Source organism: Cyclopterus lumpus, chromosome 16, assembly GCF_009769545.1.
Source record: "Cyclopterus lumpus isolate fCycLum1 chromosome 16, fCycLum1.pri, whole genome shotgun sequence".
In the NCBI taxonomy this organism is placed as follows: Eukaryota; Metazoa; Chordata; class Actinopteri; order Perciformes; family Cyclopteridae; genus Cyclopterus; species Cyclopterus lumpus.
Window position 1 is genome coordinate 7,362,353 of NC_046981.1, and position 13,814 is coordinate 7,376,166.

A 13,814-nucleotide genomic window follows, 5' to 3' on the forward strand; every position below is an offset into this window, starting at 1 on the left:
CTGATGTACATTTTAATGATCAGATCTCAAAGAAACACAGACAAAACGGTCTCTCTTTTGAATCCACATTTTAGGAGGGTATGTGTGAAAAATCCACCTTCAATCCAATCAAATTTGAGAGATTAAAACGAGAGGTAATGTCCTCACATGTTTTGGAGGAGGAATAAAATACCTGCAACGCTTGAAAAACCAGTCCATGACACACAATGGTGTGGAGCTCCGCCTGCTGGGGAGGAAAAAAACATACTTCACCCGTCAGCTGACCAAAAGATCCGAGACACGACGTCACATCAGAGTGGATGGAAGTTTATAAAAGGTAAGGCAATATAATCTAAACTACGATGGATGAATAATAATGGGTAAATAATTGCGCACGAAACATAAACCACACGAGGGTTCTCCCTCCTCTGGGCTCAAATCGCACTTTTATTTTGAAATGACCTCGATCACACCGGAAGTGAAACGAGCCATTCGAAACGAAGCTGAGCTGCTGCAGGATGAGGATGTGAGGACAAAGATTGCACCTGAGCGAAAAACAAATGCCGATTGTCGAGTTCAATAACAGCGGCTTCGTTCACCCGCTCTCTTAATGCGGGGACAAGAAATTAATTCGAGAACATTCTGCATCTCATTCGCCGAATATTTTCATTTCCTAGCGCCCTATGTTTTATAGAAACTATGACGAATCCAGCAGCGACTGCCTCGTAGCAGCGACGATGCTGCGGCCTGTCACGTCTCCGTCACAGCAATGACTATGGACGTCAGAGCGGTCCTGGAGTTCGCCGCCGTCACCAGGGGCCTGTCGCTGATTTTGCAGGTACGTTTTTAGCCAAGCTTGGACGTTGTGACATCGGTAAATATGGTAATCTAGTTTATGTAACATGGTTTTGTTATTAACCCTAATTTCTCTCGAGTCACCTTGGCAATTATCCTAGGGGAGGGGGGGCGGTATATTATGTGTTAAGTAGTAAGATAACGTCTTCCTACTTACAACATAACAGGCAATGTGACAGGACACCTCACCTGTGTGCTTTGTTTCTCTGGGGAGCAAAGACTGTTTTGATGGCAGGATTTATTTAAATATGGTTGACTATTTCTCCCCAGGCCGTCTTCAACGCTGCCATCCCTGACCACGACGCTGACGCGTTCAGGCCCCCGAGGGCAGAGGAGCCGCTGTACTTGGACCCCGCAGTAGAGTGGTTGTTGGGGGGCCTCTCCCACTGGGATGCCGAGCATTTCCTCTTCATCGCCGAGAGGGGCTACCTTTACGAGCACAACTTTGCCTTCTTCCCCCTCTTGCCCGTCGTCCTCCGGGGCCTCGCGGAGACGCTGCTGTGGCCCCTGAGCAGCTGGCTGACCGTGCGGGGGCGTCTGCTGGTGGCCGTGGCTCTCGGGAACAGTGCCCTCTTTCTGTTGAGCGTGGTCGCCCTGTACGCGCTGAGCAGGATCGTCCTCCAGGACAGACGCCTGGCTCTACTCTCCAGCCTGCTCTATTGCGTCACACCTGCCAATGTTTTCATGACCGCCGGGTACTCCGAGAGCCTTTTTGCCGCGCTAACATTCGGTGGGCTGTTCCTCCTGGAAAAAGGGTTCACCTTCCGAGCGTGCCTGGCCCTGGGCATAGCCACTGCAGCGCGATCCAATGGACTTGTTAACATCGGCTTCCTGCTGTACCTTCCATCGCTGCAGGCTATTTCCCAGATTCGCGTATATCGAACGACGACGAAAGGCTACAGCAAAGTCTTCCACTATATTTGGGCCATCGTCTGTGTGCTGCTCACCTCCCTCCTGGGAACTGCGATTATTGCCCTTCCCTTCTGTGCGTTCCAGTACTATGGGTATAGGACGTTTTGCACACCGTCCATCTCCCTGGAACGCATCCCCCCTGCTCTCCTGTCTCTGGCTGAACTAAAGGGGTACCGGGTCCCAGATGAAAACGGCCCGCCGCCCCTCTGGTGCATGAGGCCTCTCCCCCTGCTGTATTCTCACATCCAGGATGTTTATTGGGATGTGGGCTTCCTCCGCTACTTTGAGCTGAAACAGATCCCGAACTTCCTCCTGGCTCTACCCATGGCCACTCTCGGCATAATGGCGGCTTATGCATATTTTCAAGCCAGCCCGGAAATGTGTCTGAGACTCGGACTTTGGGAGACGGGTGCAAGTAAAGGGCTCGACAAACCCACACCGGGATTGTTCAACTCCAGAGTGTTTGTTTATATTGTTCATTCCACAGTACTTCTGGTGTTTGGAACACTGTGCATGCATGTGCAGGTAAGGACATCATATAACCACCTTCTTGTGGAACTTTAGTCTGTGTGTGTGTGTGTGTGTGTGTGTGTGTGTGTGTGTGTGTGAGGAACAACAACTGTTCATTTCTACTCACTCATTTTGACTCTACGTTTCTAGGTTCTCACCAGATTCTTGGCCTCCTCGTCTCCCGTGCCTTTCTGGATAAGTGCTCACCTGCTCCTCCTCAATGAGCCGCTTCTTCACCGAAGGAAGACATCAAATCCCAATGTTCAGCTGCAGGCAGATTCCAGAAACGGATGCAAGCACAGACCTCAAAACCCCATCATTGCACTGCTGCCCCACTTTAAAAGCTGTTCTCCGACGACACAGAGCATCCTGGGATACTTCCTCTCTTACTGGGTGCTGGGCCTGGTGCTGCATTGTAACTGCTTGCCATGGACATGACTTCAAAGATTACTCTGAAACTTTTTAAATGCAATATGTCCGTGTAGGACTGGGCAAAATACATCATGTTAAATCTCACACAGGTGTTTTTCAAGTGCATCATCAATAGTCCATTTTTGTTATTCCTGTAATTGTTAATTGCAACCGCATTACATGAATCTATACGTGAATGCAGCATTTTGTCAACGTGACAAAACAATACGAATTCCCTAACGTCTATTTAAGTAATGTAATCCAAAGAAAAGAATAATTACTTATTATGATCTCGCTCAGTCCGACATAGGACTTTCTGATACAATTGCAGTACATTTTTGATGCCGATTTACTCATGCAATAGTCAACCGATTTGATTGAACTTCTCAGTTAAATTACTTTAAGACCAAATGAACAAAATGTACAATATTTCTGAAACTTGGTTGAACACTGTTTAGTTGTAAATATTGGGAAGACTGGTTGTATAATTTAATATAGCACTGCATGTTTGGAAGAATTATTCCAAGTTATAGTTTAGGAATATTTGAATGTGAAGGAGAGAAAATAAAAATAAAAGTTTGTTGCTGTGAAAGAATCTTCAATTATATTTTCATGTAAAAGGTAAATAAACCTTTTTTATTTAGCATTACTGTAAAACTTAGTTTTCTAACAAAACACACTATATAAGACCAGCAAGTTCACTCTTTAATTTAAGATTAAACTAATTGTGATGAATCCAAACAACACATGTGAATTCATGTAAACCGATTTCCGTGTTAATAGTTCATCTGACCGATATCTCTAACACCACTAGAGGCTGCTGGAACTCCACTGCCCACCTCCATCCTAAAAACACCATATCTGTGCACTTAATTTTATCTGGTGTTCTTGGGGGACAAAAAAACAAACAGGAAGGCAAAGCATACAAAGTATGCTCTTACAAAGTATGACCTGTTGCATACAGGAGCTTATGCATTAAATTGGATAGTAGTCATAATGTTTCACCTTGAACTTGTACCTCTTGCAAAGGCTAAAGAATTAACGGTTGCAGTGTGCAGGATTTAGTTGCATCTAGTTCTGAGGCTCCAGATTGCATCCATCTCAACAACCCTGCGCTCACCCTTCTCTTGTTGGACAACCACGTTGCCCTTCAGGTAATGTAAAAAACACAAAACAATTCTTAGTTTTAGGTGATTATACATTAATGAAAAACATTGTTGTGAACATTATATTGCATTTCTGCCAATACACCCCCCCCCCCCCCCCCAAATCCTATACACACTAGCTCATTTAAGAGCCTGAGTGTTGCTACTTTCACATCCCAAAGCAGAGTGTCACACATTATTGTGCTTGAACAAACACAAATTCAACAGATGACCCAGTATGTCCCTTTCCCTCTCATATGTTCCAAAAGTGGCACAAAGTCAAGTCTCTCCAGGAGGACACAGCTCGAAACACACTGGATAATGTTCCAGTTGACGTGCACACCAGTTGACGTGCACACCAGTTGACGTGCACACCAGTTGACGTGCACACAGAACACTGACCTTAGAGTCAAAACACTTCACACAGTGAGACCATAACCTGTTTGGTTGGTACAAAGCCAGGGCTATTAAATGAAATGCTCTTCTGGAGAATCAGTCTATGCATGTGGCAAAAAGGTCAGACTGTAGATCTTTACAAATTTATGGACCAACAATGAGAAGCGTATTAAGAAACGATTGATTATATACAGTTGCCAATTTGCTAAATGCAATGTTATACTTTATAAATACCCAATATGTAAACCATCCCAGGTCTAGGTAGGTGACATAAGCATGCATGCAATGAATAGTGGGTGACTAAACTACGGAGGTAAAACGCAGCAGCTGGAGCCGCTTGAGTGGATCCGCACAGATAATTACGTTGCATGAGCTGGTGTTCAGCGTGCGCACGTTACGCGTTTTCTCCGTTATAAGTCAGCGGCGTCTCCTGCGTGCATACGTCATCATCCACCCAGTGACGTACATTGGTTGACGGCAACAACAAAAAAAAAGGAAAAAGGAAACGCGAACTGCCGCAAGAAGCTTGAGCCGAAGCCCGTCCGTTGAATTCACGGTGAAGGCGATTTAATACAACCAGACAAGTACTAGTATGTATGGCTTTATTGTAACTGTCGAAGATGGTAGTTAAACTTGAGTCAACTTCGGAAGTGATTCGGCTGGTGAAGCTCTGCCCCGGAGGAGACAGCCCTCACTGCTCCGCCAGCTCGCGGGCGTCAGCTCTCCGGATGGACGACTGAACGCGCACCGGGGCCACACATCGACGAGCTATGACGGCGTCGTGAGAGGACGGTGTCTCGATAACGCGGCCGAGAAATGAGAGTTGTTTTGTGAGTGCCTACAGCGACCTCCCGAGCACCGTGTCCCAGACCGTTAACGGGCACGCAATGAAGAACTGCGAGTACCAGCAGATCGACCCGCGGGCGCTGTCGGTGTCGCCCATGTCGGCGCAGAACCGCGCCGAGATGAAGGCGCAGCGGTCGCGGAGGAAATGGGAAGTGTTCCCGGGGAAGAACAGGTTTTTCTGCGACGGACGGATTATCGTGGCCAGACAGAGCGGCGTCCTTCCCCTGACACTGGGCCTTATTGTTGTCACGTGTGGCCTTTTCTTCGCATTTGAGTGAGTAACTAGTAGTGTTCTTTTGTACGTTTCTTTCTAGTGAGCCCTGAATGCAGCATAGCATGTCTATTCTAATGTATGTGTGTGTGTGCAATTATACATGAGCCTCTCTCTCTCTATCTATCTATCTATCTATCTATCTATCTATCTATCTATCTATCTATATATATATATATATATATATATATATATATATATATATATGTTTGTCTTTTCCAGTTGCCCTTTCCTCGTGGAGCATCTGACTGTCTTTATTCCTGTGATCGGTGGGGTTCTCTTCTTGTTTGCGGTCATCTCCCTGCTGAGAACCAGCTTTACAGACCCAGGCATCCTACCCAGGGCCACCCCGGAGGAAGCAGCAGACATAGAGAAGCAGATAGGTAAGGCACAATCTTGAGTCGCGTACGTGGAACAGATGGAGGCAAAAGAGCTTTGCCATATGGAAGTGGGGTGGGGAGGAGGATCTCTGAGGGACCCCAGAGACCAGCTTACACAAGCCAGACCTTTTTTTATTTGTGTTTGAATGAATCCTTTATTATATCAAAAGAATGCTTATTGGGTGAACATCAAATGTGCCAGTCTCAGCGATTCTCTCCCCTTGTACTTTTCTATTTTAAGATACCTCAGGATCCTCTACATATCGCCCCCCTCCGCGAACCAAGGAGATTCTCATCAACCAGCAGGTGGTGAAGCTCAAATACTGCTTCACTTGTAAAATGTTCCGCCCTCCTCGGACCTCCCACTGCAGCCTCTGTGACAACTGTGTGGGTAAGGATGCGGTAAAACATAACTCTTACCAGAGACTTCAAATGAGTTTAATGCCTGAAAACTTTGACCAAAAATGTTTTAAATAAGCTTAAATTCACATTAAAACAGTATAGAGCGCTGTTTTAAGACAGACGTGGAACTTGTGAACCTAGAAGGGCAAATCCTAATTTAATGAACAGGTCATATTAATTCCAGGGTAAGAGTGATTGTTTTTTATAATATTTAATATATGTACAATAACATGTTGCATATTAAACCATACTACTTTTCTTTCCAACTAATATAAACATGCCTCTCATCTCTCTGTGTACTGTTTCCCCCCCCCCTCAGAACGGTTTGACCATCACTGCCCGTGGGTGGGGAACTGTGTGGGCAAACGCAATTACCGTTTTTTCTACAGCTTCATCATCTCTCTGTCTTTTCTGACATCGTTCATATTTGGCTGTGTCGTCACGCACATCACCCTGCGTGAGTATTCTCACAACGTATGGAGACACAAATGCACCCGGTAGTTGTTGTGATGTTCCTGTCGTGTTGACACAAACCACTTTAACTTTTCTTCTTTCCAGGTTCTCAAGAAGGTAAAAGCCTCATTCAAGCCATTCAAGAGAGCCCGGCCAGATATCCTTTCTACATATCGCATTTTCACTTAATGCAACCTGTTTATGTGATCAATGAGATTTCTTTAGTGCCACGCAATGGCACAAGTCACACTTGACGAGGCGTTTCCTGCTGCTCCTCGGGCTAAGCCCATGCTTAATAGGATGAGAGGGTTACCATCCAGCAAAGCAGTGCTTTTAGGCACATGGCGCTCCAGTGGAAGGTTTGCTGCTTCATGTTCTCTCGTGAGATGATGGTACTGTCCAGACAAATAAAAAGGGCACGACTACAGAGTAGTTTGATTTGTTATCCACAGACCGGATGTGGGCTTGTTTCCTCATGGAGGATATGCATGACATCTTTTTGGAGTGTGTATGTGTGTGTCTTTCTGAATTCAGAAAGAATACAGACTGTTATCCTTACTAGTTATCTCACGCAGCAGATGCACTAATTAGATCATTAACCTTCTGTGACCATTATGCTTTAAAGGCCTTCATGGCATTTTGAGCCGATATACAAATCACATATAAATAGCAACATGTCCTTTTGTGATGGATTACATATCTCAAAACTAATGGAAAACCAGTGAGTTACTGCCTGGAAAGTTAGAAATTGCATGATATTATGCAGCAACAACATGTTCTTGTGTTCATCTTTAAAAGCACGTTTCCATTTTTCTCTAATTTAATATTCTTATATTGGAATGTGTGACGCGGTTGTGTGTTATTTGTAGTACCACAGCTTCAGAGTTCATATTAATATCACCCACATGTGGTGTGTGTGTGTGTGTATATACAAGTCATGACATTGACTTTTGTTTTTTGCTTTATGCAGGGGAAACGATAGTTGGTTATCTTGATAAATTTATAAAATTAAAACTACTTATTCAGCCGTGCCATTTGATTTTTTTAAGTCATTTTTAATTGCCATTTGTCTGAAATAATCATTGGTAATGGTGTTGTTGTTATCATGCCTTGACTCTTCTGTGTGCACTGTGGTGGAGTTGGTGATTTGTTTCTTCTCCATCTGGTCTATTCTGGGCCTCTCAGGCTTCCATACATACTTAGTAGCCTCCAACCTCACAACAAATGAAGATGTAAGTACTCGTGCCCCTGTATGACACCGGTCAGTTCATGATGATTACAATTGACTTCATCCACTAACTCACAGCGATCTCTATTTATTCACTGTGCAGATAAAGGGCTCTTGGTCAAGTAAACGATGTACAGAGGAGTCTGGGAACCCGTACAGTTACAACAATATCATAACCAACTGCTGTGTGACATTATGTGGCCCAATGCCCCCAAGGTGAGTAAAGACTTTGTAACCCACACACATTTTCTTTTATTTTTAGTATCGGTGAAACCCATGAACATGTCCTTGATGATGGCGTCATGTCCAGTCCATGTTAAAGTGCATCCTAACATAATCCTCTGGTCTGTTCTCTAGTCTGATTGACAGAAGAGGTTTTGTGCCACTCGTTGAGGCGAGCCCTGCTGCTTCGGCCACGGAGATAGAGCTGCCCCCCTTCCTGGCCAAGAATGATTCGAATATGGTAGGATGAACCAACTTGTGGCCCCTCCCCTAATCCTGACTGTCCCATAGCTCCTGTGATGTTGTTAGGCTGCCCCCCCCCCCCCCCCCCCCCCCCCCCCCCCCTCAAGTTGAGTGGCCGACATGCAGTACTTCAATCTGTTTTTTTATATCTAACTTATTGCCATTGTGTATGAAAACAAACGGCAGTGCACAGGTTTTTTAAATTGTGAATTCGGCAGTCTCAGACTGGAACAACATTACTCGGGCTCGCCCTTGGATGGATTGGAAAATATAAAGCCAAATTATAAAGCCAAATTATCCACAGTAGAAATTATGATGCTGGCCAATTACTACTACTGAAGAGGTCACGTATGCCACCCAGCATGCTGAAATAACACTGCTGTGTTACTTTGTTTAGTCTTCAGAACAAAATGTCTTTGGCGCCACTTGGAACTCTTTTTGGCATCACTGAGCAGTAACAATGCATTAAAGTGGACAGAGTTTGAGGAGTTTTTAACCATTTGTTGAGTTGCTGAGTCACCCTGGTTTGTTCTGTGGGACCGTGAACACGTGGATTGTTGCACTTTTTGATGTTTGACTTGTATTTATAATTCAAATTCAACATGTTGCTGTATCTACCTCCTAACTGTACTACTGTTTTTGCTTTTATGTCGTGGTGACGACGTGTGCTCACCAAAGACTTCATTACTGCCTTTCTAGTAGAACATGCTAATGGTTTTAGATCATATTTTGTATTTGATTTATCAGCACTTTATCACAGATCATTTGTCACATGTCTTGAATACATTTGTCATTTAATATGGTCAGCATATAATTTCTTGGATATATTATTAGCTTTATATTCTTAAATCCACTTGTACTTTTGCTTTTACGTACATTTTTAAAAGTGTACTTTTATGTGTTAAATAAACAATATTTTTGTTTTTGAGATTTTGTTCTCTGTTTTGAATTTACTTTGCCTTCTTTTTTTTCCCAGTCTTCATGTGCCCGACTGTAGATTTAATATTTTCTGAGGTGTAGCTTTTTCTTATATTTTTTTCAGTAGTTATGAATTAGTAAATGTACGGATTCATTTCTGATCAGCATTTTTTTTTTTTGGTATGCCTATCATTGCTAGATGAAAGATATGCCACTCAAGTGTTGTACTGTATCCATTCCACCCTGTTAGGAGGAGAACTGTCAGGAGTTTTCTTTGTCCTGCACAGCTTGAAGGGCACTGCTGTATAGACGGTCCATGGTAAGAGTAGGGCTGACCGATGAACCAATCACAACATCTCTTCACTTGCCATCCACTCTGTCTTTTATTTATTTATTTATTTTTATATATATTTATTATTATATATAATTTTTGTTGTTGTGTTTTAGGTCTGAAATCGCTGTCATTTGACCACTTTTTTTGTAGTTGGGGCAGATCTTGTGATTGGTGTGGACGGGTGCCTCGCTTGTAACTGTGCATGCGTCACTTCCATTCATTCTCGTCTCATTAACATTCGCTCGCTCACTCACTCAGTGTGGAATGCACCTCGTGTTCGACGGCTGATGACTTTATTACTCTTGTCATCTCTGCGGTCAGCTGAGAGGTTACTTTCTCGTGTGAGGGGGGGTGTCTTTCGTGCATGCAATGGTGGTCTGCATAACCTGTATCTCCCTCTGTACCTCTTATCGTGGGCCACAAGAAACGGGAATCGGCGTCTCCACCTGCCAACCTCTCCCCGTGTTGCATTGTCTGTCTCTAACTCACTGCCGTGCTTCTCCATTTGAGTCTCTTGACAATCAGCGCTGTCATGGCTTTCCCTGTGCTTGAGTTTAATCACGCCGCAGAATTCTCTGTGTTTTTTTTGGTGCTGTTTTTACATTGCGGCGCACCCCTTTTATAACACACACTGGTTCTTGACCTCTCCTTTTTATTTCTCCACTCCACGCAGTGCACTCGGAGCACGAAGGATGTGCTGGCGAGGATGGTTCACGCCTTTGACTCTCGTGGCCTGTGCCCTCCTGGCACTCCAAAGACCACCCCTGTGGGCGTAGAGGTGTCCAGCTCACCGTCTGCCGGCTGCCCCCTGTTCAGCAGAAGCAGCAGGAAGAGAGACTCTCTTCACTCCAGCAACCCGGCCTTCCGCCTGGCTTCTCCCTCCCCGTCGTTGAGCCGCAATACAATGATTCTGGGCGAGGGGCCCGACGTTGGCTTCATCCCGATACCCTGAGTACGCCCAGTGACCATCAGGAAGTGGAAGGAGTCGCTCGACGCCGCTCTGGCTATGTCTTTTTGCATAGTGGTGGTCATGCTGTGTGTTGCTGTTCGGTGTCTCAAGATGTCATTCTGATGAATTGGTTAAGCATCACTTGGAGGGTTTTTATGTTCTGTGAGTTGTATCAACAATATTACAAGTGTCTTTCAGGATGAAGGTCAATCTTAGTAATACTCAGAAGCACAATATAGAGATATTTTTTTAACACCTTTTTATTAAGACACCCAGAACATGCCTCCACACCTTCCACTGAACCTCAAGCCATACGCCACAGCCACAGTGTTTTAAGTTCCTGCTAATATATTATGCACACGGGGATGGAGTTCTTACGGTATACGTGTGGATGCTAGATTACAGAAACGCACGTTTTAGATTTACTGAACTGGCAATGCTCTGAAATAGTGAGCCATTTTAGGATTATCAACTCCAAAGTTGGCCTTACATCATGTTCCATAATTTCTTATCATCCTGATGTCATCTGGTGGAACCAGCTTGACGGTATTCAGATTAAATGAGCAATCGCAGTGTGAAGGGGGAGCAGCGCGAGGAGCGCGAGGTGCAGTTTTTATTTAATTTTTTAACGTTCGCATTTCAAGGTCTTGCTGTGTTTTGTAGTCCCTTCTGCATGCGGTGTGTGTATCAGATGCTCTGAAGCTAAATGGTAAATATATTTTCTTGTGAGGTGTATCACTTTAGAAGACCATCATTGAAATGTTGTCCAGATATTTTTTCACGTACGACTAGTGATGAAATATTTTATTTTTCTTGCTTTATCTCATTTGTAAGTATTTGGATCAAAAATCAAATTAGCTGCTGCCCACCAGGGCTTGGATTGCAGTGTTTATCTCTGACACGCTGTTTCCTGTTAATGTGCTTTACTGGGATGCTTTTCAGTGAGCATCTGTTGTTTTTCTTCTTCTTCTTTGCCCTCGGGGCACTTGGGCCGTGCGTTGCCTGTTACGAGTGTGTTGGCGGCGGCGGCGTGTGGACTGTTTCAAGCAGAGGAATTTTAATGAGGTCTCTTCACACGCTCATTTTCATGGCTGTGACCTTTTTTCTTCTTCTCACTGTATGAAACTTGACCCTCTGATCTGTGTGGCGGAGGACAATAATAGTAAATGGCAGCAGTACGTTTGTGCCACTAGGGGGCAGCATGTGAATACAGATTGCAGCCCAGTCAAGAGGACAGTTGAGTAACGTGACAGCCATTAGACAAAAGGCCTTTTTGATGTATTATTTATTTTTGTTTGTACTTGAGCGTAGAAGCTGTCCATAGGTTGTGAAGAGCCACGTTGCCATAGACAGGGGGTCGTTCATTTATCCGTCTGCATCAAGACCCTTAGGTTGTGTAGACATTTGACTGTAACAAGCAGTGCTTGTATGGACACACTTGTTTGTTTGTATTTTGTAGGATGTAACAGTGGAACTGTAACACACGGTCAATAAAAATGATCACTTTTGTTGGTTTTTCGCTTTTTATTCTGATGTTTTTCTTTTTTACTTATCATGCAGCAACCTATTAATTGCATAGAAACCCCCTGTGTTCACTTTAATGAAACTAGAACGATGTACAGTAATCCATTCTGACAGCTCCTTCATTGAAAAAAATATGAAGAGATGCGTTCAGACAGGCAAAGATCCAGCAAGGCCAAGCGCCTGCAGTGTGGACAGACGGGCAGGGGCAAGTTGCGCCTGAGTTGGTCCATGATAGGGTCACAATTAGGGCACAGGGTGACACAACTCCGTTAGTTCAATGTACAAGTCATGTGCAGTGTAATAGTATTCACCCAAAGGCATAAACAGATCTGATGCTCTCTAAGTCTTTTGGACTGTGGCTTGGAGAGTTTCCTTGCCCCTTTTTAAATTGCCATGCAAAGAAGAACGACACCACAGTGGTGAATTGTTTCCTTGCCTGATGCCTGACCTGACCTGATGTTTATTCTGTGCCCAGGGTTCTACTTTTTTAGGAAGCTGGTTTGACTGTAATTGAAAACGGGAGAAAAAGAGCCTAAAGGGCAACGGATGCCGTGGCAGCTGAGGTCGGAGTCTGACTTCACTCAACTGTCACTTCTGGGTGCAGAAAAGTGAGAATGTTGCTTTTAGGTCCTCCAGAATCACTCTTTTTTTGGAAGCGGTGTCTGCATGTGGCAGCTGGTGCTTTATTCTATTCACCATTCAAAGAGGACGCTTTAAATGCCCAATTGTGGGTTGTCTACAGTGTGTGTCTGTGTAAATATATATATATGTATATGTGTATATTTGTGTATATATATATATATATATATATATATATATATATATATATATATACACACATATGTAAAATATATATATACACGTATATATATGTGTGTATATATATATGTATGTATATACATATATATATACATATATATGTATGTATATACATATATATACGTATATATATATATATATGTATAATGTATATATATGTATATATACATATATATATATACACACATACATGTATATATATATACATACATATATGTATATATGTATATATATACGTATATATATACATACATATATGTGTATATATATATATGTATATATATACGTATATATATACATACATATATGTGTATATATATATGTATATATATATATATATATATATATATATATATATATATGTGTATACATATATATATGTGTATACATATAAATATATATATGTGTGTATATGTATATGTATATATATTTATATGTATGTATGTGTATATATATATGTATGTATGTATGTATACAGTTTTAAAATAATAGTTGTATTTAGTCAATTTCCTTTTAATACTTACAAATATTATCTTTCTGAAATGTTTACTGTTTTTAGAAGGGTTGCCAGAGGAGAAAACAAGGAAGTACAGGAAGAAAAAGGCGTGTGAAGACTAGTGCTACAGATCTGGTTGCATAACAGAACCACGCAGTTGTCATTAAATATGATACCCCTAATGTATTTCCTAAGCTTTTTATGGATCTAATACGTCAGTTGACTTCAAAAGACTCATTGTAAGACCTGTATATCTTAAGCTAACATAAAACAGATGGTCAGACTCTTGGCTCAGTGTCTCGCAGGAGGCCGAAGCCCCACCGCCTCAGCAGCTGTGTTGCATTTCGACCACAGCCTTTCCATCGCCTTGAAGGTGAACAATTGTTTGCACAAGAGCAATCTGAAGATGAGTCTAAGTTAATAACACCAGCAAATGTAGGTCATCAGCGTGTTTTCGGTTTATCTGTCAGCATTATTGACACGTGGAGTCCTCCCTGGCTGCAGGTGATTATTCGCTCTCA

At 42.9% G+C, this 13,814-nt stretch overlaps 2 protein-coding genes across 3 annotated transcripts; both read left to right on the forward strand.

Moving 5' to 3' along the window:
• Nucleotides 1-265: 265 nt before the first annotated feature.
• pigv (phosphatidylinositol glycan anchor biosynthesis, class V) lies at nt 266-3,247 on the forward strand. The gene is made up of 4 exons (XM_034554450.1): nt 266-316; nt 674-817; nt 1,105-2,271; nt 2,407-3,247. The coding sequence occupies exons 2-4, from the start codon at nt 749-751 to the stop codon at nt 2,692-2,694; spliced, it is 1,524 nt and encodes a 507-aa protein (XP_034410341.1). The 5' UTR covers nt 266-316; nt 674-748; the 3' UTR covers nt 2,695-3,247.
• Nucleotides 3,248-4,663: 1,416 nt separating this feature from the next.
• Nucleotides 4,664-11,981, forward strand: zdhhc18a (zinc finger DHHC-type palmitoyltransferase 18a). 2 transcript variants are annotated; one of them, XM_034553502.1, is made up of 10 exons: nt 4,664-5,328; nt 5,548-5,708; nt 5,947-6,096; nt 6,427-6,564; nt 6,666-6,717; nt 7,690-7,792; nt 7,892-8,004; nt 8,146-8,251; nt 9,422-9,490; nt 10,179-11,981. In XM_034553502.1, exons 1-9 carry the CDS (start codon nt 5,096-5,098, stop codon nt 9,461-9,463), a joined length of 1,098 nt encoding a protein of 365 aa, XP_034409393.1. In that variant the 5' UTR covers nt 4,664-5,095; the 3' UTR covers nt 9,464-9,490; nt 10,179-11,981. The 2 variants fall into 2 exon arrangements, with proteins under 2 accessions (XP_034409393.1, XP_034409392.1); XM_034553501.1 differs by lacking the exon at nt 9,422-9,490 and having other exon boundaries at nt 4,669-5,328.
• Nucleotides 11,982-13,814: the final 1,833 nt, after the last annotated feature.